The sequence below is a fragment of the Mercurialis annua genome, linkage group LG8, assembly GCF_937616625.2.
Source record: "Mercurialis annua linkage group LG8, ddMerAnnu1.2, whole genome shotgun sequence".
Lineage (NCBI taxonomy): Eukaryota > Viridiplantae > Streptophyta > Magnoliopsida > Malpighiales > Euphorbiaceae > Mercurialis > Mercurialis annua.
Genome location: NC_065577.1, coordinates 988,667 through 1,014,269, shown reverse-complemented (window position 1 = coordinate 1,014,269; position 25,603 = coordinate 988,667). Strand labels below are relative to the sequence as shown.

The 25,603-nt window shown below is 29.8% G+C and overlaps 4 protein-coding genes across 4 annotated transcripts; all 4 read left to right on the top strand.

Annotated features, from left to right (window-relative positions):
- Positions 1-4,382: 4,382 nt before the first annotated feature.
- Positions 4,383-6,034, top strand: LOC126660471 (uncharacterized). Its single transcript, XM_050354003.1, has 2 exons — positions 4,383-4,863; positions 5,059-6,034. Exons 1-2 carry the CDS (start codon positions 4,413-4,415, stop codon positions 5,835-5,837), a joined length of 1,230 nt encoding a protein of 409 aa, XP_050209960.1. The 5' UTR covers positions 4,383-4,412; the 3' UTR covers positions 5,838-6,034.
- Positions 6,035-11,424: 5,390 nt separating this feature from the next.
- On the top strand, positions 11,425-13,510 carry LOC126660043 (uncharacterized). The gene is made up of 2 exons (XM_050353370.1): positions 11,425-12,251; positions 12,500-13,510. Exons 1-2 carry the CDS (start codon positions 11,522-11,524, stop codon positions 13,285-13,287), a joined length of 1,518 nt encoding a protein of 505 aa, XP_050209327.1. The 5' UTR covers positions 11,425-11,521; the 3' UTR covers positions 13,288-13,510.
- Positions 13,511-14,584: 1,074 nt separating this feature from the next.
- LOC126660534 (uncharacterized) lies at positions 14,585-17,501 on the top strand. Its single transcript, XM_050354095.1, has 6 exons — positions 14,585-14,657; positions 14,776-14,905; positions 14,973-15,142; positions 15,995-16,283; positions 16,854-17,020; positions 17,341-17,501. Exons 1-6 carry the CDS (start codon positions 14,585-14,587, stop codon positions 17,499-17,501), a joined length of 990 nt encoding a protein of 329 aa, XP_050210052.1.
- A 3,495-nt stretch (positions 17,502-20,996) lies between these two features.
- On the top strand, positions 20,997-24,260 carry LOC126661811 (DNA-directed RNA polymerases II, IV and V subunit 3-like). Its single transcript, XM_050355682.2, has 3 exons — positions 20,997-21,502; positions 22,987-23,224; positions 23,699-24,260. Exons 1-3 carry the CDS (start codon positions 21,057-21,059, stop codon positions 23,969-23,971), a joined length of 957 nt encoding a protein of 318 aa, XP_050211639.1. The 5' UTR covers positions 20,997-21,056; the 3' UTR covers positions 23,972-24,260.
- The last annotated feature ends 1,343 nt before the right edge of the window (positions 24,261-25,603 follow it).

Below are 25,603 nucleotides of genomic sequence, written 5' to 3'. Positions count from 1 at the left end.
TATTAAGTCAAATCACAAAGTAATTACATATATAAGAAAGAAAAGCCAAAAAGTTATTAAATCATTTCCGCTGACTTAGCATTAAACGAGTAGCTTGCACTAAAAAAATGTACCGCTCCATTCGCAAATTGTTTTTCAAAACTAAAACGAAAATTAGGAAATTGTTTCACTAAAATGCTACACTCATGATGATTTCAAAACTAAAACGAATATTAGGAAATTGTTTCACTAGAATGCTACACTCGTCGATGAACGTATCAATATCGGCCTGGTAGAATGATGAAGTTAGTTTGTAGTTTTTAATAAATTTAATTTAATTTTGATGGAGTTAAAAAATCAAATCTTTTTGGCTTTTACTTTTTTTTTTTATCTAAACCTCTGGCACAAAATCATTCCAATTTACCTAATTTACTGAAAATATATTCGTCTTTTAATAATGTTTTATTGTCATTATTTTAATGACGTATCATTAAATAAGTTTATAAAATTGCCATCATTTTGATTAGGAGTGAGCAAGAACCGAACCAAACCAAAAAACTTAGCCGAAACAAAACGAACTTTGTTGTTTGGTTCGATTTTTCAGTGAAAACGGTTTGATTTGGTTTCTAGTTTAGGTAAAGTTTGGTGTTCGGTGTTCGGTTTAGTATGGGTGTTTTGAAAACCGAACCGACCGAAAAACCGAATTAACCAAACATTAATATATAATATATTTTTTTTAAAGAATATACATATATATTTATATTTATATGTTTTTTTGTCTTTACATCTTAATTATTAATTGTTGATATATGAGTTAATAATCGTTATTTAAACATATATGTAAGTTTATTACACTCTAATTATTTAATAATTGAATTAATTTTTTAATATAAAAAATTAAAATTAAAATAAAAATAACCGAACCGTACCGAACCAGATTTTTTGGTTCGGTACGGTTCGATTTTTTTACCTCTAAACTAAAAATTCGTTCGGTTTGGAAATTTTTCAAACCGAAAACCGAAAAAACAAAAAACATTCCAATCGAACTGAACCAAACTGACCGATGCTCACCCCTAATTTTAATGACGTGTCATTATGTGATAAGTTTAGTACACAGATGACGTGTTGGACCGAGTCTACCTAAGAATTTCTCATAGTTCAGATAATTTATAAATTTATAATTTTATGTCAATATATAAACCCAATTAAATTAATTTTAAAAAATTAAAATAGATTTTCAATGTATTGATCAAATTAAAATAAATTTATAGTTTTTTTCTAAAAAAATATTTTACTTTTAGCACCATTAAATCTTAAATTTTCATATTTGTTTTAAGTGGAAATAATTTCAAAATTTGAGAATAAACTTTTATAAGAGCAACTCTAATAAACTCTTTAAAATTGTCAAACTCTTTAATTCAAAGGGTAATGTTATAAAAATTCACCTACTTTACACGTTGTCTCAATTTAATCACGTTTTACTAAAACTTCTCATAAAAATACACCAACTTTCATTTTTTTTCCAAATTCATACACGGTACAGACGTAACACTCATCCGTTATTGCAATTTGTTGAGGTGTAAGTCATTTTTGACCGGTGAATGAGTGACGCGTCAGCACCATATATGAATTTGGAAAAAAAATGAAAGTTAATGTATTCTTATGAGAAGTTTTAAAGAACGTGATTAAATTGAGAAAACGTGTAAAGTTGGTGAATTTTTATAATATTAACCTTTAATTTAAAGAGTTTAATAAAAAGTTCAATGAGTTCTATTTTTTAAATTTAGAGTAGATAATGAAAATGACTCTCCACATGTTTAGAACCATTTTCACTGTCTATTTTATTTTTTAAAGAAGAATATTTCAAATTTTTAAAAATAAATTTGTTGTTTTCACTCTCTATTTCTTTTTTAAAAGGATAACATTTTCAATTTCAAAAAATAGTTGCTTGTTTTAATTTTAAATATTAAGTTCTATTTTCAATATAAAAATTAAATAAATAAATTAACTCAAAATTAAAATAATTTAATATTTTTATTATCTTTTATTAAATAAAATAAAAAATTATATTAGAGAATTCATTAAATTAGTATTATTAATATTTATAAAAATAAATTAAATAAAAAATTAATATTAGAAAGTCCATTAGTATAAATTAAAAATATAACATTTTATATTAAAAATACTCTTTACTTAACAAAATATTGGTGTTAGAAAATTCTCAACACTTGAATTCATCTTATTGTCACCTGTAAAACTTATATTTTTCAATTTCTATTATTTATTTTTTCATAAATCGATTATAGGGTTTCAATTTATTTTTCATTTTTGTATTTTTTTTATCTGCAATGTACTTCGACATTGAGGTTGTAATCTCGGTTTAATTCTTTAATATCATAACCTGTTGTCAACAAAATCAATATTTTAATTTTTTATATTGATAATTTATATTTTCATCATGTGTAATAATTTTGTAATAAGATATAGATTGTATGTTTAATAACATTTAAAATTAATTATTCTATAGATATTATACTAATTTAAAATAATATTTATTTAAGTTATTAATAAATTATTTTAAAAATTGCTATTGTACAATATCATATTTCTAAAAATACTAACTTAAATCAAAAATAGTTGAAGGACCAAATTAGATTTTATTTTGACAATAAACTTCTTTGATGACATCAGCAATTGCACGAAGGGGAAAAATAATTAAATTTATTTAAAAGTCGAAGTGTTAACTTTTTTTTTTCAATCAAAATAATGTATGAACTTGTAATTATGATCCAATTTCAAAGGAGTCCTAATAGTTATCCTACAAAAAAAAGTTTTATTATTACTTAATGGAAGGTTGCAATGGTATTGATATCTATTAAATTTCTTAATCTTGTAGAAATTGCCATTTTAGATATCTTAGTTACTTAATGCAAGGTTGTAAAAGGTATTGACTTGCAAGAAAAGGTATTCTACAAAATCTTCCCCACAAGCTATTTTTAGTCAATCGTATAATAGAGCATTAAACTAGCCCATCCTAATTGTTTTGGTGTCGTTTACTCTTTTTTCTATATATAATTAATTGGATGTAATTGCATTAGTAAAGTTTTTTTGTTATAGATATAATTGGGGAAGAGAGAATGTTTATAGGGAAAATTAAACTTACGACCTATTAACTTGTTCTCCAACGCTTATATCATTTGAATTACAGTTCGTTAGTATTATTACAATTTTTAAAACCTTAAAATCTCGAGCTTGTGGGGTAATTAGCTTATATCAACCCAAACTTTTATCCGTAGTTTCAATTTATTACCGAAGCTTTATTTTATATCAACGTTATACAATAAATTTAATTTATATTGTATGCGGTAGTTTTTGAAATTGAACAAGTATGGTTTATCTTTGAATGACACATAAAGCTTATATGAATTTGTCCAAATACAATCTCTTGAGATGCATATTAAATTTAAATTTAGCGGTGCTAAATTTTTAATTTTTTCAATTTTTTAAAAATCTAACTAAACTTTTAATTTTTTTTTACCGATCTATCTTAATTTGACCAATTCATTAGAAATCTATCAAATTTCACAAAATTGATTTAACTGTGCTACGTAACAATTGGATATATATTTTTTTTTTAAATAATTAAAGGAAGAAAAATTGCCACTTGAGATGACACATAGTTCAAAATAAATCAATTTTGAGAAACATTAAATTGATATTGAAAAATTAGATAGATTTTCAACGAATTACTTAAATTGAGATAGATTTATAACTTTTGAAAGATTTTGGACTGATTTTTAAAAAGTAAAAAAGGTTCAGAAATTTTTGTGTGAACCAAGTTCGCCATGTAGGATTCTGAACTATCCACTCATCGAAGGACACGTGTCAATAATAAATGTGATAGTCAATTATTAATTATTACATTTATTGATTACATTTTAACTATAATTAATATGGTATTTAATAATTGGCTATCACATTTATTATTGACACGTGTCATTCGATAAGTGGATAGTACATAATCTTATGAGGCGAACTTGGTTCATACAAGAAATTCTCCCTTTTCTACACCATTAGGCCTTAAATTTATTATACCACTTTAATACTAATTCAAGTTTTGCTATCAAAGTGATACTTAGAGCAAAATTTTGATACTAATGGAACTTGAATATTAATTGTCTGAAGGCATCATTTTGCGGAAAGCTAGTTCCATTCTTTGTTCCTTAAGCAATTATGCACCTTCATGTATAATTAACCACCATTTTAGCTGAGTTGACTTGTAAATTAGCCATGTGAAAGATTACTTATTATTGAATGTTCGTTGAATCATGAACCTTAATTTTAATGCAAAACAACTATAAAAAGAGATTTCACTTATTTCAATTTCACTCACAAATTAGCATACAACCCAATTCAATAACTAATAATTCAAAATGGATCGATTTGCAAAAATTCTTTGCATACCTATACTTCTCCTTCTGATGGTTATAGCTATGGCAGATGCAACTTCATTAAGCTATGCAAAATGTACGATTAAAAAGTACAAAATGTGTTACAATGTCGAGCGTGCTTGCCCTAGTTCGTGCCCTAATAGTTGCATTGTTGATTGTGCTTCTTGCGAATCTATATGCATGCAGGAGGATGATGGTTATTCGTCGATCCTCGCTCTTGGTCGTCGTTCTTTATTAGATTCCGGTGATGGAAATGGCGACGATGGCTACGGAAGGAGCGACGAAGATGATGGAAATGGCGATGGCGACAAACCACCAAAGAGGGCCAAGTGCTTAGACAGATACTATCCTCGATGTTACAATACCGAGCATGTATGTGCAAGTCATTGCCCTGTATGTGATGTTGATTGTAAGACTTGCAAGCCTCTCTGCCGTAAGTTTCTCTATGCTGAAATCTTGGTAAATTAGTCTACAAAAATATGATAAAGTGCAATATTGTAAGTTGTTTTATTATAAACTAGTGCATATTTGGAGGAAAAAATTACAAAATCTTTGAGTTTCTCCATATATGAATTAATTTATCTTGCCTAATAAAATTTTGAAAATAACTATTTTTTGTGATTGGCAGAATGTGATAGACCGGGAGCAGTCTGCCATGACCCGCGATTCATTGGTGGAGATGGCCTTACCTTTTACTTCCATGGCAAGAAAGACCGCGATTTTTGCCTTGTTTCGGACTCTAATCTTCACATCAATGCTCATTTCATCGGCAAGAGGAACGAGAAGATGTCGAGAGACTTCACTTGGGTCCAATCTATTGCAATCCTCTTTGATAATCACCAAATATTCCTCGGTGCACTTAAAACCTCAACATGGAACGATTCCATGGACCGCCTTTCCCTTTCTTTCGACGGTGAACCTATAAATCTCCTCGAAAACAAAGGCATCACGTGGCAATCTTTGAATGCACCAGGCGTATCGGTCACTAGATCAACCAATACTAACAATGTCATTATTGAAGTCGAAGGGAATTTCAAGATTACGGCCAAGGTCGTCCCTATAACAGAACAAGAATCAAGAATTCACAACTATGGAATTACAAAAGATGATTGTTTTGCCCATCTTGATCTTGGATTCAAATTCTATTCTTTAAGTGATCAAGTAAATGGTGTGTTAGGTCAAACCTATGGAGCGGGATATGTTAGCCGAGTGAATATTGGTGCTAAAATGCCTGTATTGGGAGGGAACAAAGAGTTCCAAACTTCAAGCCTCGTTGCACCGGATTGCGCGGTTGCTCGATTCGCCGGTGTTAACGGCAATGCCAACGGATTTAGGCAGGGTCTTGAGCTGGCAAGCTTAAGTTGTGCAAGTGGGATTGATGGACATGGAGTAGTATGCAAAAGATGAGCAGATAAATGATATTGCAAACACAAATTAATTAATTTTAAATTAATAAGATTGTCATGCCATAAGAGGATGAAAACAATGCTCCTCTATAGTTCATCAAATTAAATCATTTCCATTTTCTGCATATTTGAAATTTTAAATAAGTTCATGTTATAGTGTAATGTGCAAGAAGAGTTGCCTCATCATGTTATCATTTATATTGATTGGCTGAAGCTATTAATATGTGTAGATTCGTCTAATTTATTGACTTGGTTTGCAATTTGCTACAAGACGAAGTAGTTTATATTTTTTAGTAATTTAAATTTTGAAATTAGTTTTAACTGATAATTATAAATTTTGAATATGAAAACAGATTATTTACTGTGCCACTTCAACATATCAGATACCTGAAAATACTCATTTATGGCTGATGCGGCATGCAAACAATTAGCTTGTAATAATATGACTTATTAGTTTAAAAAAGATAATTATTTTTTATTTTTTATAAAATTATCCAAAGCTTTTAGAATTTATAAGTTCATTTCAATTTAACTATTTCACTATAAATCTATTATTTTTGAACCAAGATCGTTATTTCAATATTTCACCTCAAAATATTATTCATTTATTGTTTTCCTGTTCATTTCAAGTTTCAAACTTGCATCTATTTAGTTTGGCAAAAGGTTTACTTTAGCTTTTAAGGTCAGAGCGAAATAATTAATAACGCCATCTCCAACAGTACACCAAATTGCCAATTTGGTGTGCAAATCCTCTCCAACAGTACTCTATATCCAACTATATTATAGTGTATTTTATATTTTTACTCTATATGTAGAGTTACTCTATTATAGTGTTCTATAAAATAGAGTACTGTTGGAGAATAAAATAGAGTAACTTTATTTTATTTTTACTTTTAATTTTCTATTTTATTATAAATTTCATTATTAAATATTTGTTAGTTTTTGTTACAATATAGTCCAAATTAAAAATGTTCGATTTAATCGGAAATTTAAATATATAACATTAAATAATTTTTTTGTATTAATTAATTGAATACTTTATAAATAAAGTATATTTAATGTTTCTTATTATCTAATTAATATTTTTAAAATTAGCAAACATAATTAAAAATACATATATAAATATATTTAGTAAATATATTATTAAAATTAATAATATATTTTATTATAAATAAATATATGAATGTATTTTATAAGTGTTGAATAGTTCATGGGTGTAAATATAAAATGTTTAAAATTTTATTGTTTAGGAATATGCTGAGAATATTCTTTTAGAGTGAAAAATAGAGTTAGTTGTTGGAGATGAAACACTGTATCAGTGTAGTTTTAGTGTAAAATTCACACTATTTTGAGGTTTATTGTGGGAGATGGCCTAAGACTTTAAGGTCGAAGGTTTTTCACTTTACCCCCGACGTCGTCCAAACTGGCTCAGATAGCACCACTGTTAATTTCTTCCATCTAACTAATGATGTGGCTCTTAGGAAAAAAAATTCAAAAACATCCTTAATGCTTAAAATATTTATCAATTTTATATTTATGATTTTTTTAACTATTTTCACCCTCTTTTTCATTTAAATATATATAATTAAATAATATTTAAAATTAAAACATTTATAGAAACTCAATTAAACTCAATTAAACACTTCGAAATTTAACAAAACCAATCAAAATTCAATTTAAAACTAATTAAATCTAATTCACCCACCCGCCAGATACCACCTCTTAACTTTTGGCAAAAAATATTCCGATAAAAAAAATTAATTAAAAAAGAGGAACGATATTTTATATTTTATATATTTTTTAATTCCGAAAACCCAACAATCCATCAGACTCACCGGTGGGTCTGCTCAAATAAGTGGGTCTTCTCATCTGAGCAGACCCACCGGAGCAGACCCACCGTGGTGGGTCTCCAGAATTAAAAAAAACGATAATTTTTTTTTAATTTTTAGACGTTTTTTTTGGCGATGGATTGGTGGTCATGTCTCCGATTAAAATAAAATTACATTCATAAAAAAATTATTATTTATTTAATTTTTGGATGAATTTTCCGGCGATTGATTTGTTTAATTGGATTTTGATTTGTTTAATTAGGTTTTGACGTGTTTAATTGAGTTTTGATTGTTTACTAAACATCTTATTTTTAAATATTATATAATTATTGATATTTAATGAAAAAGAGGGTGATAATGGTTAAAAAAAGTTATAAATATTAAATTGGTAAATATTTTAAATATTAAGAATGTTTTTGAACTTTTTCCATACATGTCCCGTCATCATTTGACAGAAAAACAGACGAAGTTAAATTTTTGGTGTGATTTGAGCCAATTTGGACAACGTTAGGAAGCAAAGTGAGCAACCTTCGACCTTAGGGTCTTATTAATTCTTTCGCTCTGACTTTAAGGGTTAAAGTAAGCCTTTTACCATTTAAGTTTCAACAACTAAAAAGGAAGAGAATTTAAAATTTAATATTGCTAATTTGTTTTAAACTAAGAGCTGGATTTTACAATTATGAAAATAAATTTTGTTAATTAAAAAGTTAGTCTATGATTCAACCGGAAATTGAGGTTTAAAAGATGAAAGATTGGCATTAAATTAACTAAATAATTAGATAGACATACTGTCTTGATGAGTAAATTGGGCACTTGAATAAGTTTTTCTTCTAACGTGTCTATTAATTTCAATGTTATGATCGATCATATTACATTGGATTAATATCACTAGCTTCCTTGTTATCACAATATAATTTCATAGGCTTGATCAATACATAATTCTTAAATCAAATTTCGTGTCAACTATAATCTCAGAGTTATTATATATAAAAGTCTAGAATAAAATTTAAATTGGCTACCACACCATAAAAAATAAATTATTTGGGGTACATGATCTATAAAGCCAAAAAGATTAAAAAAAATTAAAGAAAAAATTAGTGGTTAGAGTATTTCTACAATACAATAATTTTTTTGAAAAAAAGAATATTTTGACAATTTGCTTTAGACTTGTTCATGGGCCGGGATCGGGCTCGGCAGACTTTATAATTTTTTTTATAAATCCAAGCCTGGCTCGGCCTTTACATTTCCTACCTTAATCCCCCCTATACGGACTCGGGCCGGGCTTGGGATGTAAAATCATTGCCCAAATCCGGCCCTAAAGACCGAACTTGGACAGGCCTGGACGTATATCTAAATTCATGAACATGTCTAATTTGTTCCAGTAATTTCATAATTTGTTTCAATTACAGCCAAATAATAAACAAGAAACAAAATTTAATCAATTAAAATAAAGGTCTAATGTCTTAAAAAACCCCGACCTTTTAGCCCCTTTTCAATCATACCCTGACGTTGAAAATTTGTCAATTTTACCATATTTTGCATTTTTGTATTTCAATTGTACCCTGAAAAATTAAATTAACGTCTTTTGCGTTTAGAAATTTATTTAAAACATTCTCCATGTCTCTCATATATTAATTGTATATTTATAAAATTTATTTAAATTTAATTAAATTAATTAAAAATTTAAATTAGTGTTAATTTGATTATGATTTTTAGTTAGTTTTTAAAAATAAAGAACTTATTTTTACTTTTTTGAATAAAAAAGAATTTAATTTCATGTTTAGACTTAATTAATTGAATGATTTCATCATTTAAGTAAAAAAATTAACAAAAATTAAAATATTGGGGTACAATTGAAAACGAAAAATTCAAAAGTGGGTAAAATTGACAAATTTTCAACGTCGGGGTGGAATTGATAAAAAGTTTAAAGGTGAGGGGTTTTTGAGTGATTAGGCCTAAAATAAAATATATTATGTTCTCTTAACTTGTTTTTAATAATTAATCCATAATCTGAAAAAAAAATCTAGAATCAAGCTTTCCAATATCTTATCAAATATTTAGTATTGATATTTAAATTGTTTTGTTATTATATATAAAGTATATAAAAACATATAGATCAACATGAAAATAATTAAAATATTAAAATATATAATGTTTTTTTATTTACAACCTTTATTTTTTTTATGTATATAATGATTTAAAGTGTAAAATTATTATATCAAACTATCAAAAAGACCTTACTTATGATATATTTATCAATTTCATTAGAATTATACTTGATAATTTTTAGGGTTAAATACATATAAAATCACCACCTTTACACGAATTCTCAAAAATAACACGACCTTTAAAACGTGTCAATTCAGAACATGACCTTTCATTTCTTTTCAAAAACAACATGGGCACGTTTTTAGATAAAATTTTGCTGACTTGGACACCCAATGGAAGTGCCATGTGTCATCCCACGTCAGCAAAAACGCCACTAAAAATGTGCTCATGTTGTTTTTGAAAAGAAATGAAAGGTGGTACCCTGAATTGCCACGTTTTAAAAGTCGTGTTATTTTTGCAATTTCGTGTAAAAGTGGTGCTTTTATATGTAATTAACCCCAATTTTTATAAGACTAGAATCCAATGAAAAAGTCTAATGAGTAGAAGTAGGATTTGTAAATGCATAGTTGTAAAGGTGTGTACTAAATTGCAACAGAAGAAAATTCATAGAGAAGGAAAGGAACTTCTTATATAAAATGAATTTTCCATTCATAGGAACAAAATCAATAATTACATTAATTCGTACGAGTGTTTTTTTTTTTTGAGAATTGGAGAGGGGAAAGCGTTCGTGGGAGGAATTGAATCTACGACCTAGCAATTTGCTGCCTAACGCTTATATCATTTGAGTTATAGCTCATTGGTTCGTACGAGTGTCTTTAATTTGCTTAAAGCACTTTCATAATTCTTTATAGCTAAGTGATGCCATGTTCATGATAAAAGCAACATAAAATAATGGCTGAACCCTTCATAAAATTCAAATATTATTCGCTTTAACTTCACTTTATCCTTAATAAATATTTTGTATTTAATTATTCTTTTAACTATTTATTTTATACACTCATAGACCTTTTAATGGCAATGTAACAAATTTGTTACAACGGATCGTCATCTGTACACAATTTTATGACTATCTAATAAAATGAAAATATTTATTAAAAATGGAATGAAATAAAATCCAATAGCACAAGAACTAAAATAATTAATAATTACAAATGAATCACTAAGATATTGATTTTTAAATGATGATTGTCTTACTAAATTGCTGGCGTGATAAATATCTTCAAAATATTTATCAGGTGGCCACGTCAGTTAAATTGATTGAAATATTCATCCCTAAATAAAAATTGAAGTTTAATTCCCAAATCAGAATAAATTAAAGTTTAGTAATCAAAAGATAATTTAATAAAAATTTAGTGATCTCGGAAGTTTTATCCGACATATAAGTGTGCCTTAATTTGCTTAAAGCAGTTTCATAAATCTTTATAGCTAAGTGATGCCATGTTGATGACAAAAGCAACAGAAGCAAAAGTAAAATAATTAACAATTCTAAATAATTCATTAGGGCTGGCTTGACCAGTTGACTTGCTGAGCTTCCATGTGAATTTAGATTACTTGCTAATCATCATTCACTCAAATTTTGATCCAAATTGTGACGAAAAAATGCTCAATTTAACAACTATAAAAAGGGCATAAGGTCTCTAACATATACATTCGCTCCCAAACTACACAACCAATTCAATTAGCTCGATCTGGCTAATTGAATCTATTTTCGACGTACTTTTATATATAGTATAACCATAGCGTTGCAATGGCTCGATTTGAAGAGAAAAAGTTTATGTTCATGATTTTTCTCATGATGGTGATTGCTATAGGAGAGGCAACTCCACCAGGGATAGCTAAAAATCCAAGCAATGCAAGGTGTATGATAAAAAAATATAAGCATTGTTATAATTTGGAGCATGTTTGCCCTAAATTTTGCCCCGATAGTTGTACGGTTGAATGTGTTTCTTGTAAACCTATTTGCGGTGGCGATTCGCCTCCTCCTCCTGACAACTCTGATCCTTCACCACCAGAGGTCGAGACGCCTCCAACTCCAACTCCGCCAGCCCCTACACCATCGCCACCACCACCAACACCGTCTATACCATCGCCATCGCCACCAACGCCCACGCCGTCCCCTCCTACACCATCCACGCCATCTCCATCGCCACCAACACCGTCTACACCATCGCCACCACCACCAACACCGTCTATACCATCTCCATCGCCACCAACACCCACGCCGTCCACTCCTACACCATCCCCGCCATCCCCATCGCCACCAACACCGTCTACCCCATCGCCGCCACCACCACAACCCACGCCCCCTACTCCTACACCCTCTACGCCCTCGCCTTATTCTCCATGGAATCCTTCCCCGACTGCCAGGTGTAAAGACAAGGACTACACTCAATGTTATGATATTATACACGTCTGCCCTGATAGTTGTAATGGACGTGGATGTGAGGTTAATTGTGCCACTTGCAAGCCAATGTGCAGTAAGTTTCTATAGCTAGACAATATAACTATATGTCTAACAACCAATCAACATGACAATATACTTTGAAAATCATAGTTTATCCGATCAATTTTAGATGAGTTTATGAATTAAAACTTAAAATTTTAGTAACAATTTAATACTACAAATTAAAATTATAATACAATGGGTCTTTTAATGACATTATATCGGTATTTTATTACATTATTACACTAAAGTGACTAAATTTGGTTGCTATATGCTTAATAGATTGTTACCAACCCGGAGCAGTTTGTGAAGATCCACGATTCATCGGCGGAGACGGCATTACCTTTTACTTCCACGGCAAGAAAGACAACGACTTTTGCCTTGTTTCCGACTCAAACCTCCACATCAACGCCCGTTTTATCGGAAAAACAAACGAAAATATGACACGAGACTTCACTTGGGTGCAATCCATCGCTATCCTCTTCGGCAAGCATCAAATATTCCTCGGTGCACTCAAAACCTCAACATGGGACGACTCAGTTGACCGACTCGCCCTCTCCTTTGACGGGGAACCCTTGACACTCCCCGAAAACGAAGGCACCACGTGGCAATCATCGATTGCCCCACGTGTATCCATCACTAGATCAACCAACACAAACAATGTCATAATTGAAGTTGAAAAACACTTCAAGATTACAGCTAAAGTCGTCCCGATAACGGAACAAGATTCAAGAATTCATAACTATGGAATTACGAATGATGATTGTTTTGCTCATCTTGATCTTGGATTTAAATTCTATTCTTTAAGTGATCAAGTCAATGGTGTGTTGGGTCAAACCTACGGACCGAGTTATGTCAGCCGAGTTAAAATTGGTGCTAAAATGCCTGTAATGGGAGGGAACAAAGAATTTCGAACGTCAAGTTTATTTGCACCGGACTGTGAAGTAGCTCGATTCGATAATCGACATGGCTATGGAGGTGAAGGTTTTGTGCAGGGAATTGAGTTGCCAGGACTGAGTTGTGCGAGTGGGATTGATGGAGGATCACAGGGAGTTGTATGCAAGAGATAGGCATATAAATTTACCGAGTCAATTAACAATAAGATATTTAATTTATGTATGAATAATAAAGCATTGGAGTTGTAAAATAAAAGAAATACAGGCTCTAATGTTGTAAGTTTGTAATTTTAATTGTTTGGCTTCGTCACTTTGTATTATTTGAATGGAAATTCTTATATGTATAAAATTTTCATTATTGTAATGTATAAAAAATAAAGGTGCAAGGGTTCGAAAATTCTATTTTTTTTATTTTACACATCTGGCTAAATGTTTATTTTTGAACAAATTTTACTATTTGTCAATTTGAGAAGTTTTTCGTATTCTAACGACAAATTAAAGTATTTTTATATAATTTTTTATTTTAATTTTTACATGTGATTTCATAAATTAAATTTTAGACTTAATGGTGTGAAAAAGCCAAAACTTTTTGACTTTTAGAAATATATCCAAACCTTTTAAAAATTGTAAATTTTTCCAAATTTGACAAATTTCTTGTAAATCTATCCATTTTATAATCAAAATTGATTCAATTATGCCTATAATAACAATTGAATATATGACATTTTTTTAAAATTAAAAAAAAATGTCAATTGACGACGCATGATTCAGATAAATTAATTTTAGAAAATATCAAATTGATTTCAAAAAATTGGATAGATTTTTAACAAATTAGTTAAATTAGGATAGATTTAAAACTTTTGATAGATTTGGATATATTTTTAAAAAGTCAAAAAAATATGACTTTTCAAAACCATTAAGCCTAAATTTTAATGTGTCATGTCAATTGAGTAATTTTAAATATTTAGGTTATATATTACTACTGTCAACCTTTGAAACTTAGGTTAAAATTACCGAAATTAAAAGTTTTGAAGGAAATTTGTAAAATTAAGTTGAAAACAATTTAGAATCTGGACTGGTAAATAGTAATTAAATTAACGGGAAAGGCTACGGTTATTTTATTTTATTTTATTTTGTTCATTTAACCATTAAATGAATGTGATGAAAAATCATCCAACGGTGGTAAGTGAAAAATGTAAGTTTTAATCTCTAAAAAACAAAATTAACTATATATAGAAGACCCTAAATTAACTTTCTAAAAAAACGTGACTTATTAAAAAAATCAAATATTAAATTCTTCACCATTTCCCCGCAACAAACTCTTCAATTTCATTTTATTTTTTGGAAAATATCAAAGCAGTGATCAATAAAACAATCTTGATAAACGAAAAGTTTCAAATAAATGGATGATTTAGTTTAATTTCAACTTGCAATTTTAAAACAAATGAAGCAAACTCTCTATCAACAAAAAATGATAGGAAAAAAACGAGCCATGCAAGATGAACCTAATGCTAATGCAAGGAAAATTGGAGATGATAATGCAGGTACATATTTTAGCTGGCTACCTCATTTACATCCTTATATTATTCTTTTGTTCAGATTAGTCCAGATTTACAATTATAAAAAACATTCTTTTTCTTTTTCTTGCTATTATTTGAACAGAAATAAATTGGAAACTAAGAAGTATTCCGCCTGCACACTACTTATTTAAGATTGAGAACTTCTCTTTGCTTTCCGATGCAAAAGCTGAGTGCTTCCGATTTGCTGATTTTGAAGTTGGAGGCTATAAATGGTAATTAAGACTTCATTTCTTGTTCTTTATGTACAATCAATTTTTATTCATAAATTTGTCGGTGCAGGAAATTATCTGTGTATCCTCGAGGAAACAAGGAAAGAAAAGGGGATGGATACATATCTTTATATCTAGTGTTGTCGGAATCCAACAATCTCACATTGAATCAAGAAGTTAACGTAAATTTCAAGTTGTTCGTTTATGATTATATGCGCGACAAGTACTTGATTATTCAAGGTATGTTGTCGAGATACCCAAGTTTCCGACTAGGGTAATAGGTTTTGGATATTTCATTTTGATTATTGTATCTTAATTCATTTCATTTTGATTAGGGCTAATGGTAAAAAAAGCCTAAACTTTTACGACTTGTTGCAATTTTATCCAAACTTTTTAATATTTGCAATAATATTCAAATTGCATTTTTTTGGCGCAATAATATCCAAATTGCAATTTTTGTAGCAATAATAGTCAAATTGATGGCTAAACTTGTTGTTTTCAATTAAGATATTAGGCTATTATTATTTTTGATGTATAATAATATAGTAAAAGTCCCAAAAAATAGCACAAAACTCAAAAAAAAAATTCACATAAAAAATGTAATTTAGCTATTATTGCAACAAAATAATGCAATTCTGGATATTATTGCAAAAATTAAAAGATTTGGATAAAATTGTAACAAGTTATAAAGATTTGGGTTTTTTTTCCATTAAGTCTTTTGATTATCATATCTTGATTTATTTCATTTTGATTTGTTTTCGTTTGAGTATTGAACTTTTATTTCAATGACAATGGGAGGTTAATGTCTAAGTTTTATATATTTGATGCAAATAAATAATCAGCCAATACTTTTTTATCGGAAGTCAGCCAAGAATCAACTCTATATTTATATGCTTAGTGATCAATTTTTTTTATTGAAATTTAATTGAAATTTAATTATAAAAATAAAATAAGTTATAATATGATAATTGAAATGAAATACGGTCAAAATCTGATACCCTAGGTTAGCACTAATAAAATGAATGGCTGTGCTTTTTTCGTTGATAGAAGTTAAGTTGAATGCATTAATATTTTGCATGCATAATTTTGCAGACTATAATGAGGAAGTAAGGCGGTTTCGTGGAATTAAAAGAGAATGGGGATTCGACAAACTGATATCCGTCGCTAATTTTAAAGACGATTCTAATGGGTACTTATATTTTGATGATTGTTGCATGTTTGGTGCTGAGATTTTTGTGATAGAAAATGGCTATATAGGTGAGTGTTTGTCCATGGTGAAGAAGCCTGCAGATAATACATATACATGGGCAATTGAAAATATTTCGGAATTGGATTTATATTCTACGGAATCAGAAGTGTTTTCCATTGGTGGCACTAAGTGGTATGCACAAATATTAATTAAATTTTATGGTTTTCAGTTTTTAAGGATAAATTACACCAAAAGTGTCTGGACTTTTCAAAATTTGCTATTTAAGTGTCTAAAACTTTTACTACTTCTTTTAAACTAGTGTATAAACTTTTTTAAAATGTATCAAAAGAGTTTTCTTAGTGATTTTCCGAGCAACGCACTACTGACAAAGTTAAAACATCATTTTTAAATTTGGTGATATAGTTTTGCATTTTAATACTATATATATATATATATATATATATATATATATATATATATATATATATAAGCTAGCATATTATTGTGCACACGAATGTTTTTTTATTAATATAATATACAAATTTAAATGAAAATGAGTTTTTTTTTTAACTTTGAGCATGTATGTGATAAAACAGTTAAAAACACTTGTTTGATACATTTTTTTAAAAAATAAAACACTAACATTAAAAAAAGTGAAAACTTGGACATTAAATAGAAAAAATTTAAAAGTTCAGACACCATCAAAATAATTTTTCCTACTTTTAATGCTGATTATATTTTTACTAATTTCAATTTGTTTAGGAGCATACTTGTTTATCTAAAAGGGGACTCGTTTGAGAAAGGCAAAAAATTGTCCATATTTCTAAAACTAGTGGATGATGCAAATTTTGATCATGGAAGAAAATTGTATGCAGAATTCATGTTTCGAGTGAGGAACCAACTTGTAGGAAAACATTATGAATTGCAAGGTAAATGTTTAAATTCAGTCCTTATGAAGACTAAAATGCAACGAGACAGATTCGTAGCATTTTATTTTACGAATTGTAGCTAAGTCGTCCTAATTGAATAAATTAAGTATGATTATTTGTGCTCGTATAAAAGTCGTCGAATGATTGTATAGTTTTCTGTTTCTCTTTTATTCAATTGGGTGGATTAGCCTTAATTAGTAAGTTATAATTTAATGGTTATCGGACTTGAGTAAATTTATGTTTAATATATTTATTCAATTTGGAAGATGTAGACAAAAAATCTTCATTTATACATTCCATAATTTAATTACATTTTGCAGGTCTTAATCATCATTTCGAACCTAGTAAGAAGACATGGGGTTTTCTAAAGTTTATGTCTCTCCTTGATCTTGATGACAATTTGAAGGGCTTTACACAAAATAATTCTTTGATTGTGGAAGTAGAAATTCAAGCCATGGCTATGATTAAAGGGTTGTCCTAAAGTTGTGTAGATTTCAATAATATTTGTTTTAACTAGTTATATTGTGTACTGGATTGACACATTTTGTGATAAAGTGTTTTTTTATGAATGGAATACAATTTCCTTATTTTGAGAAAAAGTAAAATATATAAACACTATAGTACTTTATGTTAAGTAGAAGGTTCAATGGTTTCAAAAACTGAATCTCTTTATATTTTGGAAATTTATTTAATTTTTTAAAAAATTGTAAATATCTCAAAGTTGAAAATTTATCCGATTTTTTGTATTAATTTAATTGTGTTTAAATGAAAATTGAATGTGTAATTTTTTTAAAACTTGCAAAGAAAAAATTGTCAAATGACAGTTAATGATTTTAGAAAATAGCATTAATTTTTGACGAATTCGTCAAATGGTATATATTTACAACTTTTAGAAAGTTTGGATAGATTTTTTAAAGGTTGAAAATGTTTGGATTTTTTTCATAGGTCTGACAATTATAAATTAGAAAAAAATATACAAAAGATTCTAATTTCTGATTGGTTAAGTTTACAAAGTATAGACTCGGCTTAGTTAAAAATACAGTGATTTGATAGCAAAATGAAGTTAGTTTGCAGGGTTTTAGTAATATAAACCTATAACTATTTTAAGTCATAATAATTAAAAAATAAGAATGAATATATAGTTTTCATCATTATAATGTAAAAACAAAAAAATCCGCACGGGTTTGGTCTAGTGGTCTAAATCTCAGCCATTTGGGCGCCAAAGATCGCGGGTTCGAACCCCGGCTACGCCCTTTCTTAATATGGAGTGGTTGAGGTTGGATTGCTGGCCATTATAGCCCGGAATTACGAGGTATGTGGGCTTGCGGGCGGTCCACATCCCGGGGTTTGACAATGATATTGAGTTTCGGCTTATTAGAGTGAGTCCTCGTCACCAAAAAAAGAATGTAAAAACAAAAAAAGAATTATTTCTTTTAGGCCTAATTACTTAAAAACCACTCATCTTATAACTTTTTTTCATTTATACCACGACCTAGAAAAAATTTCAATTGTACCCTATTTTCGATTTTTATGTTTCGTTTGTATATCAAGAGTAATTTTTTTGATAATTTAATTAATTTAAAGATGAAAATATTAAAAACAAGATACATAAACGATTAATATTAACGTTTTATTAGAATATAGGTTAAAAATGAAGGATTAATTTAAACTTTTTTCGAAAGAAAATAGGTCAATTCAACTCATTAGGTAGAGATGAGACATAAAAATTAAAAATAGGGTACAATTAAAAAAATTTCTAGATCATGATATAATTGAAAAAAAGTTATAAGGTGGGTGATTTTTAAATAATTAAGCCTTTTTTTTACATAAATGAATAAGATTCTACATAAATTCCATGTTTATGGTCCGCTAAATTTCCTTGAAAAATCAGATTTTGCACATTATTTAAGACCGCTTGTCATCCTCAACTTTCTTGCATATTTCTTCTCCTCCAATGATTGGTTTGACCTGAAATTCGAAAAACAAAATTGTAAATCAAATATTATAAAAATAAATTTCAAATTTAATTTGGTCTGTCATTGATCAGAAAATATCACATAATTAATTAATTACCCGATCTTTGTTTCTTTCTTAATTTGACATTAATATTCGGTATAAAAACACCAGTTCCTCCATTACTATTTCTCCACAAATTCACTAGCCAAAATGGTGCTAAATTCTCATTTTCTGTCTCCCAACAGTTGAAGTACCTTCCTGCTGGTTGTGTTGTCATGAACGTCGACCTCTTCGAGCTTTTCCGGACGGACCTACATAAAACGTATTGTGAACAATCAACCACTTTTTAAATTTAAATTTTACAAATAATAGTTTTGCGCATCATGTATACAATTTTTATTGTACTCATTTCTATAAAATCATAATAAAATATATCCCACTTTTATTTTTATATTTTTACTCACTTTGTGAAAATATTTTCAGTCTGTCCCTTGTCATCGTCATCGTCATCGTCGGCCGTTAAAAGCAAAATCTGCCTTCTAAGCTCATTATAATAAACATCTTCTTCATCATGAATATCTTCATACTTAAGATCAATATTATGGCTCATACTCATCTTCTGTAAATGCTAATCCAAATTACTAAACTTGTGTTAGCAATGAGATTAGTGTTTGATTTATATAGAAATCATGAAAGTTGTATAACTAGTTATATATGGTCAAATTAATATTTTTAGTGCTAGTTTAAATGAAATGTCTCCAAATGTGTCCAAGTCTAAATATATTCTTGTTTATGTATGTTAGTGGAATGTCTTTTTGCCGATCCATCATTTTTCATATTTATTTTTTATCCAATAGTACGGCCATTCATTCATTGGATGTTTATTTTGGACATACTATACTATATTATAGTATATTAATTTTATGTAAACATCAAGTGAGGGTATCTAATTAATGAGACTGCTAAAATTAGCATGAGTTAATGTGAGTCCATTTTGGATCAAAATTCACAATGCTAGTTAAAAAATAGATATTAAAATAACAATTAAGTTTTAACTCATTATAATTTAAATTTGATGAGTTTAAGTACTATTAGATTATTTAAAAAAAAGTGCCATTAGATTGTTTACTTCAACTTTTTATAGTGTAAATTTATAACAAAGATTCAATTTAACTCTCCTAATATACTGAGTCAAACTTCACTCTATATGATATGAAATTTTAATTTTAAAAATAGCCATATCTTTTTATTTTAATTTATTTGAAGAATTAAACGGAAAAAAACTAGCATTATTTATTATTTATATAATTTATTAAAACAAAGAGCTATAAAGTAAATAATTCATAAAATGTAGATTAATTTTTTATATATCATCTTTATTTTAAATCTAGACTCCCTACTCCATGGAAGTTCTCCAATTGTCCATTAAATATCATATAGCAACGCATACTCTTTATTTTATAAAATGTTTTCTACTTTGAATTAATAATGTGCCATTGACTCATTCATAATATACAGCAACATTTAACTTTAGGGTTGATGTAAAAAAAATCACGGGTTTTACACGTTTTCTCATTTTAATCATGTAGTTTAAATTTTTTTATTTTCATATACGAATTACTATTTTTTTATCAAATTCATGCACAGAGCAGAAGTGAAACTCATTCATTGGTGTAAAATCACCTCAGCGGATTTCATCAATGGAGCCGTGACACATCACCACTGTGTATGAATTTGAGAAAATGTGGTAGTTCGTGCATGCAAATGAGAAAATTTAAACTGCGTGATTAAAATAAAAAAAAACGTATAAAGTTAGTAAATTTTTATAATATTAACCCTTAAATTTAATAACAATTCTATTGTTCATATCATTAGCTAATAATAGCAACAATTGATATATCTGAGATGGGCCTAGTTCACGAGAGAAAATCCAGCCCATACAGTAATAGTCCGGCTCTAGACAGTAAAACGACAGCGTTTCTTGAAAAACCCCAAATCAAAAACCCTTAAATCAACCCCTTCGTCCCCAACACAGAGACAACACACAAACACTGAGTTAACTCAGAAAAATCGAACAAAAATGGAAGGAATGTCATATCAACGCTTCCCCCGAGTCAAAATCCGCGAACTCAAAGACGACTACTGCAAATTCGAGCTCCGAGATACCGACGTGTCGATGGCAAACGCTTTACGGCGAGTGATGATAGCCGAAGTCCCGACGGTCGCAATCGACTTGGTCGAAATCGAAGTCAACTCGTCGGTCTTAAACGACGAGTTCATAGCTCATAGACTAGGGCTTGTCCCGTTGACGAGTGAGAGAGCAATGGCTATGCGATTCTCACGTGACTGTGACGCTTGTGATGGTGACGGTCAGTGTGAGTACTGCTCTGTTGAGTTTCATTTGAGAGCTAAGTGTATCACTGATCAGACGCTTGATGTTACTAGCAAGGATTTGTATAGCTCTGATCATACTGTTGTTCCGGTCGATTTTTCGGATTCGGCTGGTTATGATTCCTCTGAGCAAAGGTAATGCTGGTTTAATGCTTGTTCGGATTAGGGTTTAGGGTTAGTTTGGGGATTTGTGTTTTGTGTGAATGTAGACTATATAGTACGGACACTTCATTCAGTCAACATGTTCCGGAAATGTTTCCTACACTTCACGTTTGGGACTAGAAATTTCATTTTTTAGATAGGAAACCTTAAAATTACACTGTGATGCCGTGTCTGTGTCCAATGTCCACCGAAGGAGCCAGGATTTTAATTTTTAACATTGACGATACCAGATTGCTATATATATTATATGGAGGCAATTTTTGAAAATAGGGAGCGCCAAATTGTAAAGTTTGAAAACTTTAGGTGCTAATTTTTAGCCATGACCATCCCATGCCTCCCCCTCCCTTTGTCACTGCAAATGTCCATGTCCTTGTATCCGTGTCCGCCCTACATAGATGTAGGGCAATGAGGAATAATTTTGTTTTATTTTTTAGGTTGTTTAGGAATTTGTTTTTGATAGTTTGAGGAATTCTGTTTTTTTTCTTCCAGGTAATTAGGAAATACGTTTTTTGGATTTGGTTCTTTATGCAGGTTAATTAAAAAAATTCAATTTTTGAGCAATTTGGCTATTATTTGTTATTGTCGGGGTCCGGGGATTTGCTGTTTTGATAGATATTTTGGAAATTTTGTATCTTTGTCAGTGTTCTTGTTAGATTTTGTGTAGGATTTGTGGAATTAAGGTTTTGTAGAGTCGGCATGTTGTTCAAGTTGTTTTTGAAACTAATGATGATGATGAGCAGTGAATAGTTGTTAGCTTTATGTGTACTCTACTGAGTATAGTGTGAATGATAGAAACTTATCATTTTTGGAAAGTGTAGGATGAAGAGTTTGAAGGGATTTCTGAGCTGATTTTGGTAGTTTTACTGTTATTATACGTTGTCGTTTGTATTCGAATCCTGAATGTTTGGGTAGTTACTAAAAGAGCACCATAAGTTGATTCATGTGAAGATGGCTTTTTCCATAACATTCTATGATTTCCTCAGCTTATACGACTTTTAACAGAAGTGTAGAGAAAACTATTATAGAACCACTAGTTGCTTTCCTCATTAGACTAATGATTCCTACACTTATTAGTTGTCAATTAACTGATGATTGCTAAATTTCCCACAAGATTGATGCTGTTTCTATTAGGAATTGATTTTTTGCTGGGCTTGGATTTGGCATTTTTGATAGGCTTAGTAGTGTGGAGCCGTGGACAGACACTCCATTCAATCAGCGTTTCTCGCTTCGGAAATGTGTCGGAAACTTGAATTTTGTATACAAAACTTCATTTTAACATAGGAACTTTAAAATAACACTGATTCATCATGTTCGTATACTAGTGTCCAGTTTTCTCATATATGTGTCTGTGCTACATAGCTGATAGTTCTCAAGTGTGTTATTTAATTTTTATTGAGTAAATTGTGAATTGGATTGTTTTGTTAGGGATTTGAATTAATGGCTTATTTTTTATGCAGGGGAATTACTATTGTGAAGCTGCGAAGGGGGCAAGAATTGCGACTGAGAGCAATTGCGAGAAAAGGGATTGGGAAGGATCATGCCAAATGGTCTCCTGCTGCCACAGTGACTTTCATGTATGAACCAGACATTCATATCAATGAGGATATGATGGAAACTTTGTCGCTTGAGGAGAAGCAAAGTTGGGTGGATAGTAGTCCTACCAAAGTATTTGACATTGATCCCAATACTCAACAGGTTTGTGTCTAATTTATCTGGTAAATAAAGATTGGGTGTTTTTAGCACTGACATAAAATGGCATTGAAAACTTCAAAAGTAAAGGAGCTTTCAATCTCGAAACAAGGAAATTAGCTGCTGCCAATTTTTCAGTATCCATTTCTGGCTGCGAACCATTAACTAAAGAAATGATCCCAAGAGCTTGAATGGCCAATTTTTGCCAGATTAATGAATTTGGTTATGAAAGTGTTAATGATTCTTAGCTGTAATTTCCGATCAAATTTTTTATCACGTGGATGCAAGTTATGTCACAAATGCATCGTGATAATTCCTCTATGAAACTAAAAATGTCTTCCTTATGGCGGACATTATCATTTTGAAATTTATCATATTATAATTATACTATGGTTTGCTTGTTTTTATTTGTTCTATTCCTATGCTGCTATAATTTGTCTATTAAACAGTAACGTTCTTTTCTTGGCAATTATTGTCTAGGTTATAGTGGCAGATCCTGAAGCATACACTTATGATGATGAAGTCATTAAGAAAGCAGAATCTATGGGGAAGCCAGGGCTTATAAGTATCCGTGCCAAGGAGGACAGTTTTATATTCACAGTTGAATCAACTGGCGCAGTTAAAGCTTCTCAACTGGTACTCAACGCCATTGAAATTCTGAAAACAAAATTGGATGCTGTTCGCCTGTCTGAAGATACCGAGGGAGCTGATGATCAGTTTGGGGAGCTAGGTGCTCACATGCGCGTGGGATGAGCATGTAAAATTTCAGCACCCTTCCTTTACTTTATCGAACTTATTTACATCTTATCCTAACCGCATATTTTTATGCTAAGTACATCCCTGCATCTGTATGAAACATTAACTTCTACCTGTTGTACTGAGTAAGCCTACTTGCATCATTTTACGTGCTTTAATAGGATTCGTCATGCATGTTAGACTTCAATTAACAGATGTATTATAGAAGTTTTACTGCTATGACTTTAAAAACGTGCTGACTTGCTAAGATTTACTCGTTTTAATTAGCAGACTGAAAACTTTATTATATCTGGCTGATAGAATCACTCAAAATGGTTTGAGCATTGCCATTAAATTCCTCCTTTGCTACATTATACTAGTAAGCAAACAATGGCCTGGGCCATTGTTTCCCGTGACGATTCGGACATGGTTTGTTTATGTCACATGTTAAATTTAATCTTTGGTTTACTTGGACAATTATTGTTGGCTTGGGTTCATATCATTTTACATGGGACAGAAACAAACCTTTTTCACGAGTGACCTAATTATTGTAGGTCTGGGTTCATGTCATTTTATTTAACTTCACTGCAATGAACAGCTCCCATGTTCATGACTTCACTGTGATACCGAAACTCTTTTTTTTACGCGAATTTTTTCTAAAAATTACTAGTTTCTTATCTTATAATCATGTTTCACGTGCTCATGTTTTGTATTAGTTGCGAATTGACCTACCAACTTTTACTATGATAAGTAGCATGGTAATTGAGTCGATTCCAGATGAAATACTGTTAAGTTTGAGATCGATTCGATTCCAAAATATGAATCTCATAATTTGAATTGAAATTGATCGAGTTTTATTTTAGTAATTCGAGTTTGGTAAAATAACTGAGGATGAAGTTGGACTTAGATCGATTTGATTATTTATATAAAAAAAATTAAAATTTAATTTTAGTATAATATATTCTTTTTTTTTGTAAATATACAATTATAAAAGATAAAAAAAAAACTAATCAAATTGCTGAGTAACTCAAATTTGAGGCCGATTCAATTAACATCAAGTCGATTTTAAGTATTTTTCGTAATTTTGAATAGCTCACAAGTTTGACTCGAATGAGTTAAACCCTAATAATATGTACGGAAATGAGACAACATTTTATTAAAAATTAAATAGATTATTTCAAGCCATGATAAAGAAAAACAAAAACATAGCATTCACACATTAGAAGAATCTTAGAGTACTGATTTCAAAATTGAAATGTGAACTAGTTGCATGAAAAAAGGGTATCATAGCATTCAATTCTATGTTACCAAATATCATGGAACCACCTCATTGTGGTTCATACCATATGAATAAAAAAAACTTTGGACCACTTTAAATTTAGGTAAAAGGTTGTCTAAATTTTATAGACATTGCCATGGGTGGTATTTTTGTGGAAGCCTATTTGAGTTGATAGTAGAATTAACTCTCTTGTCAATTAGACCACATACTTAATTTTTTATCAATTACCTCAAATTCGATCAACCAACCTAAATTGTTGGTCAGTTAGTTCCTACAGTTATTTTTTAACATGTTTAGTTTAATCGATAAAATTGACAAATCTAAGGGACTACTTGATTAAAAAAATTCATTAGTTGCAAGCAGTGGCGGAG

What these genes read in the sequence shown, in the direction of transcription:
- LOC126660471 (XM_050354003.1), top strand. Translation starts at nt 4,413, where the DNA reads ATGGATCGATTTGCAAAAATTCTTTGCATACCTATACTTCTCCTTCTG. An exon ending in GACTTGCAAGCCTCTCTGCC is followed by an intron (nt 4,864 to 5,058) that starts GTAAGTTTCTCT and finishes TGTGATTGGCAG; the next exon opens with AATGTGATAGACCGGGAGCA.
- LOC126660043 (XM_050353370.1), top strand. Translation starts at nt 11,522, where the DNA reads ATGGCTCGATTTGAAGAGAAAAAGTTTATGTTCATGATTTTTCTCATG. An exon ending in CACTTGCAAGCCAATGTGCA is followed by an intron (nt 12,252 to 12,499) that starts GTAAGTTTCTAT and finishes TATGCTTAATAG; the next exon opens with ATTGTTACCAACCCGGAGCA.
- LOC126660534 (XM_050354095.1), top strand. Translation starts at nt 14,585, where the DNA reads ATGATAGGAAAAAAACGAGCCATGCAAGATGAACCTAATGCTAATGCA. An exon ending in CAAGTACTTGATTATTCAAG is followed by an intron (nt 15,143 to 15,994) that starts GTATGTTGTCGA and finishes ATAATTTTGCAG; the next exon opens with ACTATAATGAGGAAGTAAGG. An exon ending in TCCATTGGTGGCACTAAGTG is followed by an intron (nt 16,284 to 16,853) that starts GTATGCACAAAT and finishes CAATTTGTTTAG; the next exon opens with GAGCATACTTGTTTATCTAA.
- LOC126661811 (XM_050355682.2), top strand. Translation starts at nt 21,057, where the DNA reads ATGGAAGGAATGTCATATCAACGCTTCCCCCGAGTCAAAATCCGCGAA. An exon ending in TATGATTCCTCTGAGCAAAG is followed by an intron (nt 21,503 to 22,986) that starts GTAATGCTGGTT and finishes TTTTTTATGCAG; the next exon opens with GGGAATTACTATTGTGAAGC. An exon ending in TTGATCCCAATACTCAACAG is followed by an intron (nt 23,225 to 23,698) that starts GTTTGTGTCTAA and finishes ATTATTGTCTAG; the next exon opens with GTTATAGTGGCAGATCCTGA.